The sequence below is a fragment of the Tenrec ecaudatus genome, chromosome 3, assembly GCF_050624435.1.
Source record: "Tenrec ecaudatus isolate mTenEca1 chromosome 3, mTenEca1.hap1, whole genome shotgun sequence".
Lineage (NCBI taxonomy): Eukaryota > Metazoa > Chordata > Mammalia > Afrosoricida > Tenrecidae > Tenrec > Tenrec ecaudatus.
Window position 1 is genome coordinate 216,916,370 of NC_134532.1, and position 27,157 is coordinate 216,943,526.

The 27,157-nt window shown below is 54.9% G+C and overlaps 1 protein-coding gene across 3 annotated transcripts in view; it reads left to right on the forward strand.

Moving 5' to 3' along the window:
- The window catches only part of EVC (EvC ciliary complex subunit 1), a 69,728-nt gene that overhangs the window by 36,248 nt on the left and 6,323 nt on the right, over positions 1-27,157 (forward strand). For 2 of the 3 annotated variants that reach the window (XM_075544549.1, XM_075544551.1), the window contains 10 exons: positions 2,040-2,256; positions 3,416-3,564; positions 4,161-4,259; positions 5,823-6,035; positions 9,876-9,985; positions 13,433-13,643; positions 15,675-15,881; positions 18,327-18,471; positions 23,430-23,538; positions 26,081-26,207. In XM_075544549.1, coding sequence (XP_075400664.1) covers positions 2,040-2,256; positions 3,416-3,564; positions 4,161-4,259; positions 5,823-6,035; positions 9,876-9,985; positions 13,433-13,643; positions 15,675-15,881; positions 18,327-18,471; positions 23,430-23,538; positions 26,081-26,207 — 1,587 coding nt within the window. The remainder of the gene's footprint in view (positions 1-2,039; positions 2,257-3,415; positions 3,565-4,160; positions 4,260-5,822; positions 6,036-9,875; positions 9,986-13,432; positions 13,644-15,674; positions 15,882-18,326; positions 18,472-23,429; positions 23,539-26,080; positions 26,208-27,157) is intronic. The other variant, XM_075544550.1, reaches the window with a different exon arrangement.

Sequence of the window (27,157 nt, forward strand, 5' to 3'; positions counted from 1 at the left end):
ATCGGCTCCCCGGCAGTGAGCTTAGTTTTGCGTTTTCCCTGCTACCCCGAGCAGCCTGGCTGGTGAGCTAAGCATTAGGCTGCTTACTGGAAGCTCAGCAGTTCAAACCCCCCTCGCTGCTCTGAGGGAGAAAGAGGAGGCTGTGATCCAGCCAAGCCTTACATCCTCAGAGGCCCTGCTCAGGGGGGCATCCCAGCATGACAGCCCCCCTCCCTCCCACCACCTGCACCCAGCACCTGTCCTCTGGTACCCTCTAGTGGCCGCACAGGCAGCTGTTGAATTAAAACCAAGACAAACCCATTGGCAGAGGTACAGCCAGAGAGCTCCTTAGAGGCCAGGATGGTGAGACTTCGTCTCCCCTATTCTGGACGTGTTGTCAGGAGAGTGCAGTCCCTGGAGAGGACATCATGCTCGGGAAAGTGGAGGGGTGGCGAGAGAGAGGAAGGCCCTCCAAGAGATGGACGGACAGAGCGGCTGCCACCAGGGCCTCAGGCACAGGGACCACTGAGTGGACGGCGCAGGACCGGGAAGTGTTTCATCCTGTTGTGCATGAGGGTTTTTGTGAGTCAGAACCGACACGGGCACCTCGCCATGACAGGCTCATTGCCATCGGGTGGGTGCAGACAGGGACCGGGCAGGGCAGGGCAGAGCTGCCCCGTATCGCCCGGGGCTGTCCAACTGAGGGACGCACACTGCCTCGTCTTTCCCCTGCCGAGCGGCTGGTGGCTTCAAGGCCCTGGACCGTGTGGTTAGCCATGCCGTGCTCCACCCACTGCCCCCACTCCTTGGATTAGAGGAAGGAGGTTCGGCACTGCTGGGTCCATCCGTCTGTCCGTCTGTCTGTGGGACTGGTTGAGTTTTCCTGAGTCGGCGACGGCAGTCTGTCTGAACCTGAGCGGTCACTGCCCATGACTGTGCACCGTCCAGCAGAGCGAACCCAGCCTGGGCCAGGCACTAGGGACACGGGGAGCAGCCATGGCTGGTCTTTGGGGCCCCTCATCCGGCAGGATTGCCCTCTGTGAGCTCCCCAGGGGCAGAAGTGGGTGGTGCAGTATCTGAAGGGAGGGGCAGTGAGGTTCCCTGGGGGCGGGGGCCAGCAGCAGAGAGGTGGGGGGCCATGACCAAGAGATGATGATGGCCCCTGAGTGGAGGTCAGTGAGCGCAGGGTATGGGCTAAGGGGGAAGACATCCCCTGATGGGTTAAATTGTATTCTCCGCAAAATGTGTTGGAATCTCAACCTCTCCCTAGACTTGGCCAGACGGTTTGTTTAGGGAGGCTGGTTGTGGGTATGGCCATGGCAGGGTGGGTGGGAGCAGGACCTCATCACTCCTGAGAGCTTGAAAGAGGAGCCCAGACCCAGGGACTAGCCTGCCCAGATGAGGGTGGGGGACAGCTGCCAGCTGGAGAGCTCGAGGCCTAGGAACCCCAGGACCAGAGATGCTGAAGCCAGGGCCTCCCCCCAGAGTGTACAGAACCAGAGAGGATCCTTCCGAGAGAGAAAGAGAGAAAGAGAGAGAGAGAGAGAGAGAGAGAGAGAGAGAGAGAGAGAGAACCTTCCCTCGTGACCACACAGAGAGCTATCCCCTAGAGCCAGTGCCCTGGGTCCAGACTCTAGCCCCCTGGGCTGTGAGATAATCCATTTCTGTTCCATAAAGCCCCCTTGTGGTGTCTGCTTCAGCAGCTCTAGCAGACACACACACACACACTGTCTGTGGAGTGGGGCCAGGAGGGGACATAGGAGCAGACAGAGGGGCCAAGCACAGGCCGGGGGCCAAGGGAGGGAGTGGAAAGGAGAGACGGAGGAGGCTGGGGTGGCAGGGTGAGGCGTGGGGGCTGAGGGGAAGGTGGACCACCACTCATGCCTGCAGAGTGGCGGCTGTCCTGCAGGTGGGAATCAGTATCTTTGACCCTCCCTGACACATGGGGTCTCCAGCCTCCAAGCGGCTGGTGACTTCAAGCCCCTCGACCAGGGGTTACCTTGTGGTCAAGCTCAGAGCAGGACACCCCAGATCACTGTCCCTGTGTCCCCCACCATTAGGACATCCTGGAGAGGACCCTGGCTCGGGAGCATATGGCCCGAATGCTCGAGTGCCTGAAGCAGCAGGTCCAGGAGGAGATCAAGTGTCGGCTGGCCGCCATCTCCCACGGCCTGGAGCTGCTGACGGCAGAGGGCAGGCTGTCCAGGCAGCAGAGGGAGGAGCTACTGACCCAACAGCACAAGGCCTTCTGGGAGGAAGCTGAGCGCTTTAGCCGCGGTGAGTGGGCTGCATGGTAGCACCAGGACCCGGACAGCGACCTTCTGAGGTCCCCAGAACTGCTGGGCTTGGAGGGCAGGCCGGGGAGACTCAGAGCCATGTGGAGCATGAGACAGTGTCCCAGCGGCGGTTTCAGGTCCACTAGGGGACAATGACCCTCCTGTAGTCGCCATTACTCGGTGCCACTGAAATCTTCTGTCTTCTGTTCTAGAAGGCTGGGAGTCCGCGGCACGGCTCCGGTGGTACCAGGCTCTCTGTCTCTCTCCCATGGGCTCTTGGGAGGCACTCATCTCCTGCTTCTGCAGCCCGAGTCTCCTGCCACACCTTCCTCCGAGGCGTGGAGATGAGCTTTCGCTGGCATCTGTATTCTTGTCCACCGTGTCTCTCTCTCTCTCTCTCTCTGAGTCTGGCCTGCCCTGTTCGTGGGACCCCGTGCAGAAGCGATAGGACTTAGGACACTCCCTGCTCTAGAAGGACCTCCTTCACGTTCCAAACAAACAATTTCAAAAGCCACACTCACTGCCATCGGGTGGATTCCCAGTCACGGTGAACCCCCAGGACAGGACCGAACTATCACCATGCGTTTCCAAGACCGTAACGCTTGACGGCAGAGGAAAGCCACAGCCTTCTCCTGCAGAGCGGCTGGTGGGCTTAAACCAGCCAAATGTGTACCCCATTATGCCACCAGAGCTCCTTGTACACCAAAAGGGAAGTCCCTAGTTCCACACAGGACCACTGTCACCACCACCGTGGGTCACCACTACCATGGTCGCAGGATCCTGGGTAGGACCTGGACATGGATTGGGGGATGGGGGGTGGATTCCATCCACAGCACTTTCCCAACAGTTTTGAAATCTGGACTCCAGTCTAGATACTGTCTCTGCCTCCCCAACCCTCTCATGTCACTTGGTGCACCCTGCCCCTCCCTCCCTCTCGCCTCTGTCCAGGACAAGCACCCTCTACACGAGCGTACAGGAAAATGCCTCCTTTGTATCTCCTAGTCTCGTCAGCTGACTGCTCTACACAGCAGCTACCTGAGGCCTCTTGTAGGGCCCTGCACCCAAGACTCAGAGGCCTCAGGGGGTCCCAGCAAATAGCAAGGGACCCAGGATATCTGGCCGTCAGGGTAAGCCATGATGTGTGCTTCCTTCGAGGACAGAGTTTGTCCAGCGGGGCAAAGACCTCGTCAGGGCATCACTGGCCCACCAGGAGGCGGCGATGGGCAGACTGTCACTGGCTGACAATGAAGAGCGAAGAGGCTTCCTGGCAGAGGCCCAGCCAACCGCTGACCCCAAGGCCTTCCTCAAGGTGAGCACGTCTGGGGTGCTGGGCAGTGCTCAAGAAGTGGATACAGCCTTAGGATACAGAGGATTTAGGAAGGGGTGGCTGAATGGATGAACACAAATGAATGGATAAATAAATCATCAGATGACTAAATTAATGAACAAATGAATGGATGGTTGGCTGGAAGGATGGTGGATGGATAGGTGGTTGGTTGATAGTATGGATGGTCAGATGGATCGATGGTTGGTTAGATGAGTGGGTGGATGGATGGATGGATGGATGGATGGATGGATGGATGGATGGATGGATGAAGCCTCTAGATATTAGAAAGGTTCCCAGTTTGTTAGCAAAGCGCCATCTGTATTCCTGGAAAACCTGGAATTCAGGGATACCCGTCCGGGCTCAGCTACTCACTGGCTTGGCCGGTCGTGGCTGCTGGGTCAGGCGTAGTTGTGAAAGCCATGTGATGATCTCATCCCCACTTCCTGGTGTAAGAGTCAGAAATGAGCACCCTTCCTATCTGAGAGGCAAGGTCAGTGTGGAAGACTTCTGAAAAGAAAGGCCAGTAAGCGCCCACCCGGAAACCCAGTGGGGTGCAGCTCCTGTGTCGTCACTCCCAGGCGTTTCACGGGGTCTTGGAGAGGCAGAGACTGACCCGGAGCCACCTGGAGGAAATGGAGGACATCAGGATCACTGAGGCCATGGTTGGGCTCTGCCAGGTAGGTGACCTGATACCCAAAGACCCCGGGTTCAGGTCCATCTGTGCCACATCACTGGCTGTGTGACCATAGAAAAGTCCCATTCCTTCAAAGGCCCTCCCAGTCCAGGCTGGAATGGAGAGGTTGGTCAGGGTCACCTGTGAGGGGCCCCATTTCTGGGGTGCTCTGGCCTCTCACCTTCAAACCCCTCGATGGGATGGACGGACCCCGTGGCTGCGGCACTGGGCTCGCCCACAGCAATGACTGTGAGGATGATGCAGGACCAGGCAGGGTTCCGTCCTGTTGACGTGGGGACGCTCTGAGGCAGGACCGACTGACGGCACCGAATAGCAGCCGCAGTTCCCTGGTGATGCTGCAGCAGAGGCCACAAGTGGCGACTTTCAGGGACGGAAGTTGAGCTTGCAATTCTGGAAGTCAGGCATGTCGGTTCCCATGGCCATGTGGGCCACCGTGTTGACAGCGCTGATCTATCGTGGAAATAGGGACATGTCGACCAGGACTGACATCGTTTCATGGCGTGGCTGCCCCAGGAGGCGCTGGGTAGGACAGGGGTGGCATTTGTGGAGGAGCATGAGGGACCTCATCTTTACTTAGATTTAGTATTTCTCTTAGTTCAGACAAAGCAGACCTGAGTGGTTATCTTGCTATCTGTATGGGCATTGTTGGCTTCCCAACCCCCACCCCCAACTTAAATCATTCTTATAACGAGATTATCTACCAAATTGGTATAGGAGGAGGTGAGGATGGAGAACATGGCATGCTGGGAAACGAGCAGGACAGCGGGCCACCTTCTGAAGCATGGCAAAGCTGTGCCCGCCCGTGCTGACGATGGTGGTGTCTTTGCCTCCCGGGGCAGCTAAAGCACAAACCCCACGTTTATTCTCTCAGTCCTAGAGGCGAGAAATCCAAGCCAGGGCCCTGGCCGGGCCAGTCCCTTCCTTGTCCGCCCCCTTGTCCAGGACCTGCAGCTGCTGCTGTCTTCTCTTTGTGTCTGTCTGCTCTGCACCGTGGACAACTCGGGGGTGATCAGGTTTAGGACCCACCCTGCAGTGGGATGAGCTCATTAACATAGTACAAGGAAAGCCCTCTTCCCAAGCCGGCTCATACCAGGGGTACTCCTTGGGGAAATGCCCGTTGTCTTTCCGTGACGATTTTCCATGAACTCGTGTTACGATCCCTAACAGACAGTGAGGGGCCGTCAGACGTAGTTGAGCCTGTTGGAGTCAGATGGTCCGTGGTTTATCCCAATAACTGGCCCAGGTGAGGGCACAGAGGGAGGGCAGGGGGCCCTGTCAGGGGCTGTCAGGATCCTCCAGATGTGCCTCAGGGAAGGCCCACATGGTCTCTGTGAGGAGACACCCGAGATTCACAGCAGAGCGGTGAGGAGGCCGGCCTGGGAACTTGCTCCCTGAGAGCATTTCCGACGACCCAAGGGTTTCCCTGTGGAGTCTTGGCGGGCAGGGCTATGCCTGTGGGCAGTGTGCGGTAGCAGGGCTGAGGAAATCACATGGCCCCCACCATGCGAGAGTGACCCGTCTCCCGCCGTGGGGTTGTTGGCCTCAGGAGCTGTACCAGAGCACCGTTGGAACGTTCCAGAGGCTTGTGGACGTCCTGTTCCTCCAGACGCTCCCAGGCGTGACCAGCCTCTCCCAGGCAGAGTGTGACTACTTGAGACAGGAGGTCAGGGAGAATGCCACCCAGCATCTGGAGAAGTCCGACTGCTTCCGGAAACAGCAGTGGAAACTCTTCCAGGATGCCCAGGACCAAGAGAAGAAGGTACGGCCACCGTGAGTGAGTGAGTGTGTGTGTGTGTGTGTGTGTGTGTGTGTGTGTGTGTGTGTGTAGCCCACAGTGGGGGCTGATGAGACTCAGAGAGATGGCTGAGCATCTTCTAGTCCCTGGTCTGCACATCCGGCAAATCCCATCGTTGACAATTCTGACAGCAGAGACCTCTTTCCCCAGGGCGGGAAGTCAGCGGGCAACATGAAGAGCGAGTACAGCCAGGGTCACCGGAGATGAGGGGCGGAGGGGCGGTCATGAGGCGGAGGCATGCCTTGGGGGCCAGGGAGCTTCTGGAGCGCGTGGGGGTGGGGGTGGCCCTCCACGGGACGTGTGTATTTGCAGCTGTCGTTGTGAAGGCCATCGAGCTGATTCGAACTCAGGGCACCTCCTTGCGTGCAGAGTGGAACCGGGCTCCCTGTGGTGTTGTCAGGGCTGAGACTTTGGGGAAGAAAATTCCCAGGCTGTCTTCCAAAATTTGTTAAACCAACCAGGTTGTCCGGAGAAACAAGTTCAGCAACACTCGTCTCTGTACAAGAAAGTGCTTCCTATCAAGTAAGCAAGTACATGTCAAGAAGGCGTCCCAGCCCCGGCCGACTTAGGTCCCAACGTCTGCTGCTAGTACCCAAGTCCCTCCTTACACTCCCCCCACCTTCCCCTTCCCCTCCCGGTATTGCTCCTCGCATTACTGGTCCTGAGGGATTTAGCTGTCCTGGATTCCCTGTGTTTCCAGCTCTTATCTGTACCAGTGTACATGCTCTGGTCTAGCTGGATTTGTAAGATAGAACTGGGATCAGTTAGTGGGGAGGGAGAAGAATGTTTCATCAGTGTAATACTGCACCCTGACTGGCTCATCTCTTCCTTGTGACCGTTCTGTAAGGGGATGTTCAAATGTCTACAGATGGGCTTTGGGTCTCCACTCCACACTCCCCCTCATTCACATCGATATAATTTTTTGTTCTGGGTCTTTGATGCCTGATACCTGATCCCATCGACGCCTCATGGTCACACAGGATGGTGTACTTCTTCCATGTGGGCTTTGGTGGTCTCACTTAGGTGGCTGCTTGTTTAACTTCAAGCCTTTGAGACCCTAGAAATGGTGTCTTTTGATAGCCGGGCACCATGAGCTTTCTTCGCATTCGCTTAACCACCCATCCTTTTTAAGAACTATCACATAAAATCCTTTTTTTAAGTGATGTAACTATGGGAGTGTATGAGATGTGAATACTATATCAGGAAAAGTACTAAAACAATTTAAAAGAAGCCAAACTTGACTAACGGTTGTAACATCATGGGTGAAGGAGGTAGCGTTTCTGTTTAGTGGGCTGGGTTAATGGTGGGGATGCTTTGGAAAAGAATATCATAATGGTTGTACAGAACAAAGAGTATGACCAATGGCCCTGTAGAAGTTGTGGAATTAGAGAGTGTTGTGCACGGTTTTGCCACAATTTTAAAAGATAACCACTACATGAACAGTGAGTGCAAGGAGGAAGAGAACATTCTAGAATGGGTTGTGGTGGCGATTGTACAAGCCTTCTTGCTGTGATTGATTGTTGGCTTGTATGACGTGTGGATGAAGTGCCAATAAGACTGTAAAAATGAAAAAAGAACTATGTACATTAGATCAATGGCATGCAAGGCTTTAGACTCCTGTAGAGATTTATGGTCGTTAGGGGAGGGGGGAAGAAAGGGGCAATCGATCACAGGGATCGACCTGTATACCCCCGCTCCAAGGGGGACGAATGACAGAAAAGTGGATGAGGAGCGACGGAGGGCAATATAAGACATGGAAATGGTAATCTGTTACTTATCAAGGGTTCGTGAGGGAGGGCGGGGGAGGGAGAGAGGGGGAAGAAATGGGGAGCTGATATCAGGGGCTCAAGTGGGGAGAGAATGCCTTGAAATTGCTAGCAGCGGCAAACGTGCAAATGTGCTTGACACACTGGATGAATGTATGGATTGTGTTAAGAGATGTAAGAGCCCTCAATAAATGTATTTATATATATTTGTTTATATATAATATATTTATTTTTAAGGAGAGAGAGATTTATGGTCTCAGACGCCCACATGGGGCAGTGCTGCCCTGCCCTACCAGGTGGCCATGGGTCAGCGGAGACTCAGTGCCAGTGGTCTGCGGGGAGTTGTTTGTTTTTTTTCATGGGGTCCAGATGACTACTGGAAAGACGAGCTAGGAGCCACGGGGCTGTGAGAAAAGGTAGCTGGGAGGGTGGCACAGCTTGAGCAATGTGATCACTAAAGAGTGCGCGTAGGTGTCTATTTTTACCTGTGACAAGAACAAAATAAATGTAAAATTTACAAAGAGAGGAACTGAGGCAAAATTGCTGGATACAAGAGACATATATAAAACCTATAGCTCTTCTACATACCAGCAACATCTAGGATAGCGGAGATAAAGATTCTCTACAGCCCCGGAACCTCACAGGGGCGGTTCCGCCCTGCCCTGTAGCGTTTCTCTGAGCGCTGGCTGCGTGGCAGCGGGTTTGGTCTTTTTGGTTGAGAATAAGAACTGATTTCTGCGGGTGCCTAAGAGTAAACATGACCGAGGTCTACAGGAGCCTGACAGAAGATGACAACCCTTATTGAAGACATACAGGATTATTTGACAACAGAGAAATGCCCCATTGTGGATGAAAGGTGGAATTTTGAAAAGATAGCAGTTCCCTTTCATTCTAACTGCCGTAAAATCCACAAAGGTTTCCCGACTGAGCTTGGCCGACTGTCTCTGAAACTCATCGGAAAGGAGAGACCACCGAGAGTGGCCAAGAACATGTAGAACAGGAGAGTCAGCGTGGCCCTGTCCTAGCAGTCTGGTGATGACCTGCGGGCATCGCAGCCATGTGTATTGGTGCAGATATGAACAGGGACATAAGAGAGCCAACTAGAGACCTGGAAGCAGAGCTGCGCTCTCTCGACTTCGTCTGGCTCGCTGGGACTTATGGGATTGGGTGGCTGATGTGTTTGAACTGCTGACCTTGAGGTTAGCAGTCCAGCCCCTAACCCACAGTGCTGCCAAAGTCCTTCTCTGATATAGACACGCTAAAAACCTGACTCATGGTCATCAAGCAGACGTGACTCCTCACTACCCTATAGGATGGGGTAGAACTGCCCAGTGGGTTTCCAAGGCCCACTTTCTGGGTGTAGAAAGCCCCGTCTTTCTCCCTCTAAGTGCCTGGGGGGGGCGGAGGGGGTTTCCCGCTGCTCAACTTGTGTGGCCTAGGGAGACTGCGGAACGCAGAGGTGGCATCACCGGCCACTAATGGAGCGACACATGACCCCAACTGTGGTGGGGAGATTAGTTATGTGGAGAAAATGGGATCCCTTCCCGCACTCCGTGAAATAGATACGTAGTTACATGCCTCACGACCTACATGTGAACGGTAAAAGAACCCCAATTGTTAGTGCTTAAAAAACTTGGAGAAAACGTTCATAAACTAGGGTAGGAAAAAGAATTTGGAGAATCCTATCATGAAATCAGGACAAGAAAAACAATTTTTTTTGACAAGACACCAAAGACTCAATGTTCTCCGACACCGACCCTTTGGTAAGGATGCTGATCCAAAGACATGGATACAGGGTGATGGTTGGAAGACACGAGGACTGTAAGTTAATACTCTGGAAAGTGTGTCCTTAGGGAGAACAGTGAAATAGCAAATGATTTGCTACCTATGTTGACTACAATTAAAAAAAAATTTTTTTAAGAAGTGAAAAAGAAAATCCAACTAATCCAATTTTGGAAAATCCAAAAATTTCCAGCAGCAGTTAGTAAAATGCGCTTCCGTGGACTGAGCGTGTGTGTTCTCTGCCCGTGGTGTTTAGCTGTGGATGGAGGAGCAGGCCCTGTCCGCCGTCCTGCAGACGCACCTGCAGGAAGACCACCAGAGCATCATCCACGGGGCCCTGGGCCGGCTCGGTGGCCTCAGTGAGGGGTGAGTACAGACCCTGCCTGAGGCCCCTTTCTGACCTTGGTTTCCGGACCCGCAGGTGTGACCCGCCACCCCCCTTCCTCACAGTGCGGCTTTGAGGACCCCAGCAGGTTTTCAGTACAGATGTGCCGTCAAGTGACAGCCGAATGCCACAGGTTAAAGGTCACACTTGAAGGCAGACTTCATCTGAGCCAGTGACGTAGCCTTGACTTCGTCAGCTATGAAATGGGGGTCAGAATCCCTTCCTCCAGTGGTGCATGTAGTGGGCTTGTAGGCCCGCCTGGCCCTGTAGCTCTTTACATGTTAGTTTGGATTGTTCTGCAGGTGTTCTCTATGCTTCAATCTGAGTATTTTCTTTCAACCTATCTTCGAGTTCTCTCCCTCTCCCTCTCCAGCTTTGTTCTGACATTCAGTTCATCCCCTGGGTTCTTAGTGCATGTCCATTTCTACACTCTATTGGATTGCCGTTTCGTTACCTGCTGATAGTCTTCATCTTGTCAACTTCTTGAACCTGTGAATCATAATTATTTTTAAATTTGCATCTCTATCTGATACCTTATGGGTATGTTTTTATTGCCTTTTACCCTGTCTTTGGTCAGCTCATCTCTGTCTACAGGTCTGTTTATTTTATTGAACAGTGGCCACGGTGTATGAATTCTTGAAGCGATGATTCAGTCCTTTGAGTGGTGTGGTCAGAGAGGGATGATCTTCCTTCTAGGAGAGATTGTTTTAGCCGTTTTATTGGCACTTTATCCACACGCCGTACAAGTCAACAATTCAATCATGTCAAGAAGAGTTGTACAATCGTTACCACAATCAGTTCCAGAATATTTTCTCCTTCCTTGTACTAGACCACCGTTCAGGTAGCTGATTCAAAGCTAGGCCTTAGCAAGAGATGTCCCACTCTTTATTATTTGTTTAAATAAATCATTTTACTGGGGGCTCTTTCAGCAACCCATACATTGATTGTATCAAGCACATGGGTGCATCTGTTGGTGATGGTCCACTCTTATTCCTAGGGTAAGACCTTTCGGAGGTCCCAGGATTTGCCAAATCCTTCCTCCTTTGTAGGTTGTTAAGTCTAAGTTCTTACACAATGGGTTGCTAACCTCAAGGTCAACCATCGGAAATCACCTCACTGCAAGGGAGAAAAACAAGGCTTCCTATTCTCCTGAGAATTACAGTCTCAGAAACTCACCCTGTCCTCTTGGGACACACTGAGGAGGAATCCGCTTGCTGGCAGGGAGCTTGATTTTGTTTGTTTGTTTGGTTGGTTCATCCCCCAGAGGACTCAATCCCTAGGTTGTGCAAATGATTTAGATAGTTGGCAATTAGAGCCCCGTGGACATTCACGAGTCAGAGTGACCCACTAACCTGTTGGCAGTGGAACACCTGGCCTTTCTCCCGAGGTGCCCCTACCTCTGGAGGGGTTTCCACCAAACCCCTTAGTGCTAGTGGCTAGAGGCCAATCTGGTGTCAATTTGAGGATTCAGAGTGAAGGGGTGGAGTCTAGCCTGTCGATCAGATCATAGCTAATGAGGCCTCTGTGTGGACAGGGTCTTCTCCTGAGGATTCTGGGAACTCCTGTCTTCCTCCTTGGAGGCAGGAGACTCTCTCTCTCTGACATTTCTGAGAAGTCACCAGATCGTGTAACTACCACACACCTTAGTCCTCAAAATCACCGTTCTTGCCTTTGACCGCTTTATAGCGATCTCCTGCAGCAGGTGGACCCAGTGCAGTGAGTCCTTTGATCTCTTGACTGCCTCTCCCACCTGTGGATCCCAGCTAGCTGATGAAATCCTGTACAACATCTGTCTCTTCTCCGTTTATCATGATGTGACCTACTGGCCCAGTGGTGAGGGTGTGTGTCTTCCTTCCAGTGAGTCATCATCCGCCCGGAAGGCTGCCGTCCTTGATCTTCCAAAGCAGTTGCTCCAAGTCCTCTTCACGTTCAGCCAGCACGGCGGTGCCGTCTGCCTATCGCAGGCTGTTCGTAAGCCTTCCTCCCATCCTGACGCTGCGTCTGTCTGCGTATCATCCAGTGGACAGGAAGAGGGATCGAAAGAGGAAGGATGCTTGCAAGGATGGCTTTCTTAGAAAGGGCACCTATAGGCAGAGCCGTGTGAGCCCATAGTATCTAGTCATCCGTGTTGCTGTAACGGAAATGCCACAGGGAGGGGCTTTCACAAACAGCAGTTTATCCCCTCACGGTTTTTGAGACTAGGCATCCGAACTCAGGGCAGCAGCTGTCAGCTAAGGCTTTCTCTGTGTGCCAGCTCTGAGGGGAAGCTTGTGTCTCCTTCCCTGGGAGATCTCCATGCTGTCCTGGCATAAATGACCCCCTGGGTGTAGGTGATGCTCGGCGCAGGGATCTCAGGTTCCAAGGACTCACTGTGCTCCTGGCTCTTCTCTCTTGGAGGTGCTGAGGTTCCTCTGAGCTCTGCTTTCTGGTTTCATCTGCCCTGTATCTCAAAAGGGGTGGACTCCGTGCAAAAGGAGCACACCAGCGCAAGTGATCCAAGGATTGTCAATAATAAAACCCAAGGCCGGAGGGAGGGATTGTATTGGAGCTTAAATTCTGAATGTATTTTCAGGGCCCTCGCATGGATTAAGTCTCCATTGGGCTTCTTCAGTCCATGGACCGGGGATGGGGATAGGCTTGTCCTCAGACAGTGTGCATTGGATACGTCAGGTTGACATGCACTCTCTTACCATTGGTTTTCCCTTTAAGCCCATTTTAACTAGCTCTAGTTTGGGTTATTTTCTGCCTTTCTTGGGATTGCGAGCTTTCTGTATTTTATTTTGTTGTGGCTGCTGGAGCTGTGTGATTTCTCTCTATATGAAATCCAGGATAGTGAATCTATAGAGATAGGAAAATAACAGCTTCTCAGGGCTGGGGAAGAAGTGGGGAAGGTTGGGGGTAGAGGGGCAGCTAATAAGAATAGATACACGAATGAAGAAGATCTTCTGACGTTGATTGTGAGAAATGACCATACAGCTCTTTTTCATATATTCAAACTGTTGAATCATATGGGAGGTGAATTATAGGTCAGTAAAAGACACAGGCTCACTGCCATCAAGTTAACCATCAAGTCAATCTGTCTCATGGCAACCCTGTAGGTCAATGAAACTGTTAAAAGGAAAAGGGTGGGGGATGCAGCCTAATCCTAAGGCTCATTAACATAACTACTACTCATTAACATAACTGCCTAATTAACATAACTACCGCTCATCCTGCCTCATTAGTACCCTAGAGGCGAGGATTTAGAACACACAGGGTAGAGGATAGCCACATGGGATCGCGAGGCAGAAGAAGACAGTAACACAGAGCTGAGAATCATGACCTAGCCAAGTGGATGAGTAGTTGGCGGGAGGAGACGCCATGCCATCTGTCATTCAGTGAATAATCCGAGAGCGCTGACCTGCCTCCCGCACTCACTCTTCCCAAAGGTCCACGCGGAGCATCCTCCAGGGCCATGGCCTGCTCCTGCAGTCGGCACTCCGGAGGCTGGCCCTGCGCAGCCGCTCCATCACCACCCTGGCCCGGATGCGGCTGTCTGGGAAGAAGAGCCTCCTCCTGGAGCTTCAAGAGCAGCATGCGCTGGAGCAGGGCTCCTCCCACTGCCTGGACGAGCACCAGTGGCAGCTCCTGAAAGCTCTGGTGAGCTCGCCCCGCCGCCCACACTCACCCCAACCATGGCGGCCAACACCCAAAGCCCTGTCACTGCTGTTGGCTCACGGTGGAGCACCCCACGGGGACCCCTCAGTGTGCCAGCTGGCTCTGCGTGTGAGCGAGGCCGTGAGAATCACACTAGAACCTTCTCGGGCTGTAAGTGCAGAAGGAAACACTGCCTGGTCCTGGGCCGTCGTTGCCGTGGCTCCGAGGTCTGAGCCCAAGGCTGCAGCCACTCTGCCGATCCATCTTGCTGGGAGTCTTCCTCTTTTCCCACCGCCCCATCTACTTTGCGGAGCATGGTGTCCCTCTCCAGGGACTGGTCTCTCCCGACAACACGTCCAAAGTATGTCATTCAAAATCCCGCCATCCTTGCCTCTAAGGAGATGTCTGGTCGCCCTTCTTCTGAGACAGATCAGTCTGCCCTTTAAACAGCCCATGGTTCTTTCAATATTCTTCGCCAGCACCTCAATTCAAAGGCAGTGGATTCTTCTTCGGTCTTCCTTATTCAGAGATTTACAGTCTCAGAAACCCCATGGGGGAATTCTACTCTTCCTAAAGGACCTCCCCCCCTGAGTTGGGGAGTTGACTCAACAGCAGTGGGGTGAGAGACGAATGTGCCAGCCCTGAATCTATGCCCTCACCCCATCTCAGACCCCTCACCCTCCACAGAAAGGCAGCCCTGCCCCTTGTGCCCTGCCCCAGCTTCCTGATGTCCCCAGACTCCGCCAAGACGCAGACCTGACCTCTGAACCCTGGCCTCGCTGTGTGGCATTGGGGGAGTGTGTTAAGTCGGGCTCTCCAGGGAAGCATAAACCAGTGACACCGATCTGTCGGTACAGACACTGATACGAAGAAAATGACTCAAGAGGGTTGCAGGCAGGAGCCAGTCCAAGTCCATCCTGATTCTGTGGGTCCGTGGGTCCTCTGGAAGCTTCTACCGACTCGGGTAGCTTCAGGGGCCGATGAACCCATGGTCAGCAAGGCCAAGACAGGCTGCTGGCTGCAGAGGTGAGTGAGTCCAGCCTCGGCCGGCGGAACGGCAAGTCGTTGGCGGGTAGGTTACCTACACCCCCGAAGAAACTTCCTGTCCATGGCACCAGGGCTGTGGCCCGAGCATGGGATCTATACAGCACCTAGTCTTCTTACAACGGCGGGGCTGCGCACAGCAGACCCCGTCACGGATTCGATTACATCACGTTAGGTCACTCCTTGGGCTGAACTGCCGAGTGGACGTAAGACCTGCTGAGTATCACGGGGAAATTTCTTCCCTGAATCGACCCACCATGTACGCACGGACGTGGCACCAGGCACGCGGTGGGTGCTTGTCAACTGGGCTGGGCCAAGATTCTCCAGGGATCGGATGTCACCTGGTGTGGCGCGCTCCGTGAAGGGGTCTTCTGTGGAGCAGGCAAGCAGCTGAGGGGAAGAACAGGGTGGGACGCCACCTCCTGAATCCCTGATAGGTGAGGGAGGTCTCATTCGGGGTGTGGCCCGCTCTTCGGACAGACTGACCATATCTGGCAGCCAGGTCGTGTCTACTGCCGGGTCTCAATCCTGCCTCTGGCTCGTCACCCTTCTGCCAGCCATGCTGCCTGCTGATGCCACCAACCATCAGTGGAAACAGCCAGCCTCGTATTCATTGAGCTCTGCAGCCGCCAGCCTGCACTTCCTGCATCCACATGGGTCGGGAGAAGCTTCCAGCTTACATCCAACCCATAGGGTAGACTTGAAGCAGACGGGACTTCCCACTTCTACAATGTAGCCCTTTGTCGACATGAACCGCTTTCCGTGTGCACACACAGACCAGTGTCCCTGGCTTTGCTCCTCTCCAGCACCCAGCCTCACACAGCACCCAGTAGAGGCTCAGTGGGGAGCCTTCAACCACAGTCCAGCCATCAGGGGTCCTAGCAAGCCCAGGCCTACCATCTTTCTCCCCACACCTCTCCCACCTTCGTGGGCACAGGGCAAGACCAGCCCTTCCCCGTCTGAGCTTGCTGGTGCCCACTTGCTCTCTAGGAGGCCCGGGTCCAGGAGGAAGCCAGCCGGCTGGAGTACGAGGCCCAGCAGATGCGGCTGCAGCTGCACCAGCAGCTCCTGGCCGAGGCCCGGGAAGCGGGGCGGCTGCTGCAGCAACACACGGAGCGAGCCATCGGGCGGGTGCTGCTGGGGCATGCTCGGAACTCGGCCACCAGGAGCCGAGCCCCGGACAGAGAAGACTTCAAGGTACGTGCCAGCAATCCCCACGCCCCCCCCCTGCCCCCCGGAAAACTGACATGCACAAAGGACTGGGCTGGGCAAGGCCGGCAAGAGCACCCCCGAGGGTCAGCATGCCTGCTCAGGGTTCTATTGCGCCCTTCACTGGGAGCCTGGGCCCTTGCAGAGATGACTCCCCCTTTCTGAGCCTCAGTTTCCCCACGTATAGGAGGAGGGGCCACCACCTAGATGGCAGACAGCGTCTTGTGTAGCCGGGCACACAGCTGGGATGCTGGAAGCTCTCTACACCCCGGAACATTGCATTGGCCCTTGAACAATGCTCAGGTTGGGTGGTGCCCCCACCGCCGACCCAAGCGCAAAGCCCAAGCCCAGCTTTGACTCCAGACGAGCTTGAGCTCCGGGTGCCCTGCCGCTCACAGAAAGCCGTGCCGATCGCATTGACAGTCTGACAGTCGTCGCCGTCGGGGGGCCTTTCGTTTTGTCTTTCTTGCTGGCCCTCGACTTTTCCGGGTGTGATATTTGCTCTTGCTCGTTCGTCATCTGCCTGAGCGGAAGTCCGATTCGTGGGGACCATCCCTCGCCCTCCAGGATGTCGGGGACGGACAGGAGAGTCGGGAGGACATGGTGTCGAAATCCTGCCAAGTGCATCCTCATGGCCCATGTTGGGAGTGAGCCCATAGCCAGGGCCCCTGGGTCCATCCATCTCACCGACATCTTCGTCCATGTCCCTGACCTTCCGCTTGGCCCAGCCTTCTGGCCTTCTACAGGGACTTCCCTCCTCCTAATGTGTGCAAAGTGAGGGACACTCGATGGACAGATTCGATGAAGCAGCTGGGTCCTATGAAGAACGCGCTTCAGTGGATAGGAGGAAAGTTTATTCAGGACCTGCCGCTATGCAGATGACACACCTTGCTCGCTGCCAGCGAGGAGGACTTGAAGCACTTATTGATGAAGATGAAGGGGGATCGCGGCCTTCGGTCTGGATCGTACACTTCAAAGAAGACCAACGTGCCCACCGCTGGACCAGTGGGTCATCACGTGATCCGTGGAGAGAAGGGCGAAGTCGTCAAGGAGTTCATCCGGGTTGACTCCCAGTCGGTGCTCATGGAGGCAGCCGTCACGAGGTCAAAGGGTGCCGTGCCTCGGGTGAGCCTGCTGCAGGAGACCTGCTTCAGGTGTCCACGAGCAAGGGGGAGACTTGGAGGGTGAAGGGGCACCTGAGCCACGCCACGGTATTTTCAGTCGCCTCCTCTGCACATACAAGCTGGACACTGACTAAGCCCGGGCGGAAGAGGAATCACTGCATCTGAACCACAGTGCTGGTGAGGAAAATTGAAAGTAACACGGGCAGCCAAAGGCCAGCAGGCCAATCCGGGTGGGAAGAAGCTGAGCCAGCGGGCTCCTTGGGAAGCCAGGACGGTGCGGCGTGGTCTCACGTACTGTGGGCACGTGGTCAGGAGAGACTGGTCCCTGGAGGAGGACGTCGTGCTTGGTTTGCGGAGAAGAGGGGCACTCACAAGCTGGAGGGACATGGGCTGCGCCCATGGCTCCTACATCGCCAGGATGGTGAAGATGCTGCCGGACCCTGGGCGGTGTCTCATCCCGTCGTACACCGAGTCGCCGTGACGTAGATCCGGCTCCCTGACTTTCCCCGAGGCCCTTTTCCGTGACCGCGGACCGTGTGCACCCGCAGAGAGACTGCTTCAAAGGACCGTGATGCTCCAAACAGAACCGAGGGCGATCCACTCCTTTTTCCGACTCCGGAGAAAGCCCCCAGGGGGTCGTGAGAGGGCTGCAGGTGACCTCAAGACAGCAGGTGGAGGCTTCGAAGCAAAGCGTCCATGTCAAGTCCAGACGGTGGTTGTGCAGTGCCGTCGGCCGGTGCCGGCCCGCAGCGCCCCGAAGTGCGACAGGAGGAACAACACGCCGTGCTCACAACCGTCCCCACACCTGCGCCCAGGGTTGCCCCCACCGTGCCCGTCCAACTCCCTGAGGGCCTTCCTCCCTCTCGCTGTCCCTCCACTTGACCAAGCCCAGTGTCCTCTTCCAGAGACTGCTCTCTCCTGGCAACACGTCCAAAGTCCATGAGGCCCAGTCCCCCCATCCCTGACTCTGGGGAGCTCTCTGGCCGTACTTCTCCCAACACAGAGATCTGTTGGTTCTGATTCCAAAACCAACTCACTGCCGATCAACTCCTGTGGGTTTCCGAGACGGTAACCATTTGCAGGAGCAAAAAGGCCCGTCTTTCTCCCGTGGTTTCAAACTGCCGGCCATGGGAATTGGAGCTCAGCGGCGGGTAACCACTCCACTTTGTTCCGGAAGAACAGTTTTATTTGACCAGGCCTGCCCTGGCCAGGGGAAGTACACTTCACGTGACCCATGTCCGCCAGCCACAGCTCCCAGCCTGTCACCGGCAGCTCCTCGCTGAGCCTGCGTCCTTTCTGGCTCCGGCAGGCGGCGTTGCTGGAGGCAGCGGTGGAGAGCGTGTACGTGACAGCTGCTGGGGCAAGCCGGCTGGTGCAGACGTACTACCAGCAGGTGGGGCAGGTGATGCAAGACCATGAGGAGAAGAAGCTGCAGCAGCTGAGGGCCGTGCAAGGTAGGGTGCCCACCCCAGGGAGCCCCCCCGGAGAGGGGGGAGGTCTGTGGGCAGGGTGGGGTTCCAGGCATTTCTCATTTCATTTGGGGGGATTTATTATTTGGTTTGGGGGGAGTGGGGTATGTATTTTACGGTGTTCTGTATTTCTGGGTCACTTAGAGGGGGGATTATACAGGTGGACACAGCTCATTCTCATAGCTCCGAGCAGCTGCTGTACCAGACACTACAGGGCGCTCTAACCCACGGGAACAGACTGTCTCCCCTGAGACCAGAGGCTATGTTCAGGGTGCTGGCTTAGGGGAGGGTCTTTTCTTGACCAACTCTGGGGGCAGGGCCCAGTCCCTTGGGGTTTTCTGTAACCCAGCATTTGTGGGTGACCGACACAGGCCGCCTGGCTTCTTCACTGTGTGCCTCCTGCTCGCTGGGTCTGCACGGCTCCTTCTCAGACATGAGATGGGGCAGGACCCACCCTACACTGATTACCGAGGCAAAGCAAACACTGCCCCAGATGGGGTCCCATGCAAGAGGAGGTACATCACCCGCTGCCGTCCAGCCAGTGCCGACTGGACAACCCAGTGGGACTGTGGGATGGTTCCGTGGTGTTCCCAGGGCCACAAGACTTTCTCCCATGGGGCAGCTGGTGAGTTCACCGCCAATCCTTCGCCCACAGTGTCACCAGGGGCCCTCCTACCCACAGGTATGGGGGTCAGGATGCCAACATCTCTGGGGAGGAGGAGAGGTGGGTCAGTTCATAACACAAGAGAGAGAATGGGCAGGATATATTTTTTAATAGCTTTATTGGTACAGAATTTACAGGTCATGCACTTCCAGGGTTAGGGTACTTTTAAAAAGAGTTGTAGACACCTCATCGGTTCTAGTACTCCACATTCATTATTTGCTCCCCAATTCCTCTCACCCTCCCACCCCCACTCCCATAAGCCATTGTGCCCACTCCTTCAGTGCTTCTTCCACTGGGAAACCCCACAGAAACAATAAAAAGCCAAGACAACATGAAACAGAAAGAAAACTATAAAAATAAGATATAAAACATAAAGAGTAAGATTTGCAGAGAATGGTCCTTGATAACCTCTTTTTTTTTTCATCACCTCAAAATTCACCGGAATATAGAATATTGTATGTACGGGCCATTTTAAGGAGTTGGGTACGTGCATTGAGAATTGTGTGCAAATGGTCCACCCTGCCCCTCAAGATAACCGATCAACTGCCGGTTACAAAAGCGGAAATCAAATGAAGAAGAAGGGCGCTGAAAGAGGCCCGTGAACGTACAAGGGAAGAAAGAGCGAGACAGAAGAGGCCACCGGCCGTATTTTAAAAAGCCGGAGAAGAAATATCTGTCGTGGAACAAGCGAGAACTATTAATGTCTAGGCCAAATTCAAGGGACAAGAGGGAGGTCACCTGCCCGAGGATCATCGGATACCATAGTTGGGTCGCCCGCACTCCAGTTGGCAGTAACCTCCGACAGTACAGCCGTTCACCGGAATGGACAGGCTCCCCCATGCCACTGTGTTAGTCCAGGTAGACTAGAGAAACAAATTCATAAACACCCATATGCGTGTAAAAAGAACTTTATATACAAGAGCAACTGTACATTAAGAAAACAGCCCAGCCCAGTCCAGATCAAGTCCATAAGTCCGATATTAGCCCATTTGTCCGAATCCAATTTATACAGCCCTCTTCTGACTCACGAAACCCACGCAGTGACGCCGAGTGCAGGAAGATCGCAGGCCAGTGGGTGGGACGTCTGGTGTGTCCAGCGCGTGGTAAGCATCTCAGCAATGGCAGGGGTCTCCACGCGGCTGCATCAGGGTAGGTCCATGTGGCTTCTCCTCCAGAATGTCTCACAGCAGCCTTGTCAGGAGTGAGTCTCCAAGGGCGTGGAGAGAGTGAGAGTCTCCCGCCTCCAAGGGGGAAATCCCAGAGTTTTCCCAGAATCCTTGAGGGGAGGCCATGCCCACGCAGAGGCCCCATTGGCTGTGACCCGATTGACAGACTGGGCTCCACCCCTTCCCTCAAGCCTCTCAAGCCCCAAATTGACACCAGATGATATAACAACCACCGCCACCCAGGAACCTCCCAGTGAGGGAGGTCAGCAAATGGCAGGAAGATCCTCGGGGAGACAGAGGGACAGTGTGGCTGCAGCAGTGGGCACGTGAGTGAGCACACACTGGACAGGCGCAGCTGCTTTCTGCTGGGCCTCTAGCTGCAGGGAGTAGGAACCGCGTACAAATGGCCCTTGCTTGGAGGCCAATTTTTCTTTCTTTACTTGTATTGCGCATTCGACAACGGGACACGGGCCGAGCGGATCGATCGCCCCTCCAACGAGCCATCCGTACCCTTTGTGTTCCGTCTCATGCACCGCCATCCCCACGATGTGCGCCCACCCCGCTTCCTCCCAGGACCTCCTGCTACCTCTCCCTGACTCCTGACCCTGCCGGGGGGCGGTCCCTGCGTCGTCGGGCTGCCCTTCTTCTTTCTTGTGTTTCTACAGTTCGACTGGCATGAGGTACCCGTATCCTACTTCCCCTGCCAGCCCCCCGCCCCCCCCCCCACACACACACAAAGGAGCCATTCATCCGGGCACTGTGTCTATAGACTTACCTATCCCGGGTTTCATATGCAGAGAAACCGTTTTCAAAACAAAAACAACATGAAGAAACAAAGCAACGCGGATGGATAGCTCCTCCATCGCAGAGAGAGCAGAAAACCTGGAAGAGTGGGACAAATTGAACTAGACCCGGAGGGAGAATGAATGATGGGGTGCTAAGCGAAGCCTGTGTCCGTGACAGTCAAACGCTGCCCTTGACCTCACGTGGGGCTGAGGGGTCCGTGCCGCCCCAGGGTTGCACCATTGTGTCACCCTCTGACCCCAGCTGTGAGACTCTAGTGTGATCCTGACAGGCCTGCCCATTGTTGGGCTGCAGACTGAAGCATTTTCAGGCCCAAAGGATGGCTGCAGGCTGCTGTCCTCAGGGTCCCGCCCGTCTCTACCCGAGCAGTAGGCCTGCTCCCTTTCAGGAGGTTGACTTGTGTTCTGCGGCTCCTCCCAGTCCGTCGGCGGCCACCCCACATTCCATCCATTCCGGATGGCACACCGTGCTGTCTGGTGGGTTTTTTTGACTGGCTCGCCCAAGGCCTGGAGTTGAATGTGCCAGAACAGACGGGCAGAAGGTCCTTGTGCTGGTCTTCCGGGTCGGTGTTCTCAGCTGAGCTCAGCGGGCCTCCCACTTGCCCACGACCTGGAGAGAGCCAAGGCCTAGGCTCGAAGTCTCTCACCACTCGTTCCCTTGGATCTTTGTGCCAGAAATGTGCCGGGGAACTCAGCAGCTCCGTCAAGGATTCTCCAAAGGAATCATGGACTCGTGTGGCAGGAGACAGGTGTCTTCCCCCCATGGTGGAACATTCTGGAACCAGGGCGTGTCATGTCCCCTCCCTGGCCACCATCCACCCCCTGTCTGCCCCCCCTCTGTGGGACCCAGATTGGACTCCCCCAACGTCCATGCGCTCGGCTCTGCCTGCCTCCTCCGCTGAAGCCCCAGCGCCGGGATTTCTCAGGAGCAGCTACGGATTGGGAGCCACACAGTCCACCAGCCACACAAGCTGCCCTCTTGATGCATCCGGGAACAGGGTTCCTCTCGAGCCGCAGCCGCCCCCAGCTGGAAGTCTCTTTGGGAGTGCTGCCTCCATGGGGTTCAGAGTGGACGCCTCACCGCGTTGATTTGTTACGTGTGAAGGGCCATCGGTGTCTCCCAGGTCACAGCCCAGTGCTCACATGCTGTCTCCCCTGGAGTTAGTGATGGGGGAGACAGGTTAGTGGACATATCCGCATGTCCAAGCAGGGCCCCCTTGTTGAGTGTAGATGGATATTATTAAGAATTGCAAGGAGTCCTGGTGGCCCTGTGGGTTAAGGATGGGGCTGCTAACTTCAAGGCTGGCAGTTCAAACCCACCCGCTGCTCCCAGGAAGGAAGATGAGGCCGCCTGCCCCACTACGCGCTGGACACTTGGGGACTCCCCAGGAGCAGTTCGCCTCTGACCTACAGAGGCGCTCCGAGATGGAATGGAGTCCTGGGCGGGGGGGTCAGCAGTCATCCCATGAGCTGACAGGTGTGGGTGGAGACTCCCCGGTGCTGCGGGCAGCTGAGTCTCAAAGGAGGTGTCCTGAGAACCCAGGGACCCCTCAGTCTGTGCGGCTGACCGCGCACCTGCTGCCCCTCATCAGCCAGGGCTGGGGATCGTGTGTGATGCCTTTCCTCGCTAAGTCAGAAGGATTCTGCCAAAGAGCTAGACGCTGTGCAGGTGGAGAGAGCACCCAGGGGTGGTCTCTGCTGCGACGGGGCTCAGAGGTCTGTAAACTGTCTTCATTCACACACACACACACACACACACACACATACCTATATACCTACACATGCCTCATAGCACACAGATGCACACCTCATTCTACCTGCACACCCCCAGCCACAGATGCACCACATACATAACACACCTCAGACCACATACATACCATGCATCTGCATATAACTCACACCACACACATTTCATACTGCATACTCAGCTCACACCACATACACACCTCATACCACCTATACATGTACCACACACCTACATATACCTCACAGCCCATGCAGATACACTTCATACAACATACACAGCTCACACCTCACATCAGGCACACATACATAACACACACACCACATACTCACAAACACACCTCACACCATATCTCCTCATGCAGACTCACCTACCTCATGTCCCCACATAAATATCTCATACCACACACACACACACACACACACACCCCACATACACATACATGCTGTTGGTGAGACCATCATGCACCCTTGGCAAGCTGGGATCTCGATCCACCACTCCAGCCACATCCCAGAGAGTCCCCCCTACTCCCCACCCAGCCCCTGACCTTGTGCCCGTGGCTGCAGGGGACAGGATGGACCATCTCCAGCTGCAGAAGCAAGAGCAGGAGGTCCATTCTGCGGAGCCCAAGACGGCCGGCGGGGCCCCGGACACCTCCCAAGCCATCCACCAGAGGTGAGGTCACGACCCTTGTCAGCCCCGGCCTGGTGAGGGGGCGCCCTCTGCCTCCTCCTCTCCCTGGGGTGTCCCCCCTCCCCTCCCCGCCGTCGGGAGCCCCATCGGGAGCAGCATCTCTCCCAGAAGCCCACCTGGCATGAGGGGTCGGCAGTTGTTAGCAGGGTGACGACCCAGCAAACACAATGAGGGGCGGCAGTGACCACACAAGCTGACCCTCACAGACCAGGGGCCAGAGGTCAGGGTGGACCTTGGCTGGTTTCTCACAGGCTGAAACCAAGACAGCCTCCCTCTGGGCTCTTCCGGGGGACCCTGGGAAGAGCCCAGGCCACTGCCGAGAACACTCAGCTCATTGGATTGACAGCCTTCAGCTTCCTGAGGGCGTGAGGAGGACAGAGGGCCCATGGCCTTGCTGGCTGTCAGCCAGGGTTATCTGTGGATCCAGCCAGGAAGCTGACTCCCAACTCACAGCAGCCGTGTGGGACAGAGCAGCGCCCCACCCCGCTCCACAGCTGCCATCTGCATGGACTCGGACGCCCTTGGCCTTCCCCTGCAGAGCAGCTCCACCCCCTAACCCGCTGACCTTCCCGTTAGCAGCCAGCCTTAACCACGGTGACACCAGGCCTCCTCCTTAGCCCTAACCCAATGCCATCGAGCCTGCACTGATTCTCAGTGACCCCATGCGACAGGGCAGAACTGCCCCTTTGGGTGTCCACAGCTGGGCATCTTTTTTTTTTTAAGATCATTGTATTGGGGGCTCTTCCAGCTCTTATAACAGCCCATGCATCAGTTGTATTGAGGAGCTTCATTCATATCTTGCCATCATCCTTTTTCTAAACATTTACTTTCTATTTGAGCCCTGGGTATCAGCTCCTCTTTCTTCCCCTCCCTCCCCCACCCTCGTGAGCTCTTGATAAATTGTAAATTATGAAGCTGAGCATCTTCAAGGACTCAGCCCCAGAGTTCTTCCTCAGAGTGGTGGGAGGTTTCAACCCACTCCTGTCTCCTTCCTGGACCTTAAACTAGCAAACAAAAAAACAAAGCCAATGCCCTCCAGCTGACTCTGACTCACAGTGAGACTACCTGGGCCCTGGCTACCTGCTGGGAGCATCCAGCCTCACCTTTCTCCCACAGAGCAGCTGGTGGGTTTGACCGGCTGACCTCACAGTGACCAGCCAAACACGTAAACTGCACCGCCCTCGTGTCCACATCTGGTGTGGTTCCTTGGCAGGAGGAGCAAAGCCAACCAAAGTCGAGGCAGGATCTGAAGGAAGGCGCCCTGGTAGCCTAATGGGTTATGTGTTAGGCTGCTGCTTGCAAGGCCAGCAGTTCAAAGCCACCAGATGCTCCATGGGAGAAAAGTAAGGCTTTCTACTCCCGTGAAGAGTAACAGTCTTTAGAAGCCCTGTCGTGCAGGGTCACTGTGAGTCAGAATGGACCGGATGGCAGTGAGTCTGGATTTTCTTAGAAGGCCCTTCTATCCACCCTGGCTTCTCTGGAACCATCCAAGTTGGCTTCCTTTACTCTGAAAGCCATTTTTATTTCCTCTCTATATTTTATCATTGTGGCCTTATTCAATAATTGCGTTTGTGAGGTTCACCACCTTCTCTCAGCATTTTATTCTCCATTGAACTTTGGCTGAAACTGTGTTTTTGATAACAGAAGTCATGTAGGATGAAAAACTTTTTTTATTGTTTGTTTTTGTTTTTTTAAATCATTTTATTAGGGGCTCATACAACTCTTATCACAATCCATACGTACATCAATTGTGTAAAGCACATTTGTACATCCGTTGCCCTCATCATTCTCAAAACATTTGCTCTCCACTTAAGCCCCTAGCATCAGGTCCTCATTTTTCCCCTCCGTACCCCCCCTCATGAACCCGTGATAACTTATAAATTATTATTTTGTCATATTTTGCCCCATCCGACGTCTCCCTTCACCCACTTTTCTGTTGTCCGTCCCCCAGGAAGGAGGTCACATGTAGATCCTTTTTAAAGATTTCATTTTGGAAGGAATAAGGATTTTGATACAAATTGCTGTCCTAGAGCCAGCCTTACAGGACAGGGTAGACCCATCGCCCCGTGGGTGTCTGAGACTGCAACCCTTCACGGGAGTAGAAAGCCTCATCTTTCTCCCTCAGGCGGAGGGTGGTTTAGAACTGCTGGCCTTGTGGCTAACAGATCAGTGCATAACCGCTCTGTCCTACAGGGTCGCTACGAGGCAGACTTGACTCAACGGCCCTGAGGTTGGCTTGGTCTTTGGTCATTTCAGGAGGGTGTTCTGTCACCTGAGGGGGTGTTGTATTCCCACAAGAGAGGGGCTTGAGAGCCAGAGGTCCTTGGGGATATTCCCCAAGCTACTTGGGGTCAGTGCAGAACCGAGCACATGACACCCTGTTACCCCAAGTCTGCCTGCTGCTGCCTCGACGGACCCCAGGAAGCACCTGCCTCTTCTTGTCCCTAACTCAGCCCAGAGCCCTTTGAAAAGGTGGCAGTGGGGATGCTGACCACCAGCTTCCCCCCGCACCCCACCCCTGCAGGATGTTGTCACAGCAGAAGAGGTTCCTGGCCCAGTTCTCCCGGCACCAGCACCTGCGCCTGGACGCCGGGAGGCAGAGGGCCCGAGCCCTGGCCCTTCTGGAGGGCGAGCTGGAGAGGCAGCTCCAGGTAGGCGGGAGACACCCTGGACCCCCAGCCCTTCCCCTGGGCCCCTGGAACCTGCACACTCCTCCTGGCCGGCCGGATCACAAGGCTGGCGGCCCGGGATGAGGTCAGTGTCCTTTCACCAGCAGCAGTGCTAACTGGAGGCCACTGGTGGGTGTGAACGAGGGGCAAACCCACACAGGTGCCTTGGAAGAACAAATTGGTAACTTCCTTCTGAAAGATCAGCCGTGGGAAACCCTCCTTCAGCCGTGGGAAACCCTCCATTCAGAAGGCAGCCGCTCTCGGGGGTCTTTGCCAGAAGCCAGAACGGGCTTTGGGGTGTTCTCGCCACACAGAGGAGTCTTTCACCTTGGAAACATCTGTCCCTGACGTGAGCAGAGGCCCTCGGCCACCAAGCAGGCTGCTGTCGCCAGGAGCTGCCGAGCTGGTGCCGACTGGCAGTGACCCTGCGTCAGCAACAACCAAACACACCCAGTCATGCGCCGTCCACATGCCATTCTTATGTCTGAGCCCATGGTTGCAGCCACTGTGTCCACCATCCTGGACAGCCTTCCTCTTTCCCCTGTACGTCTGCTTTACGAAATGCAATGCCCTCCTCTCTGTTCCCGCCCCCACCTCCGGCAGCCTAATGGTCATCCAAGTCTTGTCTGTTGGTGTACAAACCACATTCTTCCTCTGTGTTTCCTTCCAACATGACGATGTCAAGTGCTTTGTGATGTGGACTGAGTTTGCGAAGGGTCATGTGCTCCAGCTGTGTCCGTGTCTTCCGATGCTTCGTATTCCACGGGGTGAATGCGCCAGAGCTTGTTGACCCGTTCCTCTACCACTGGGGTTTCTAGTTGTTTCCCTGGGTTGCTATTACGGAAATTGCTGCAGTAAACATAGGTGTGCATCTGTCTGATGGTGGTGTGTCTGGATTTCTTGAGGGTGTAGATCCAGTGGAGAGCTCGCTG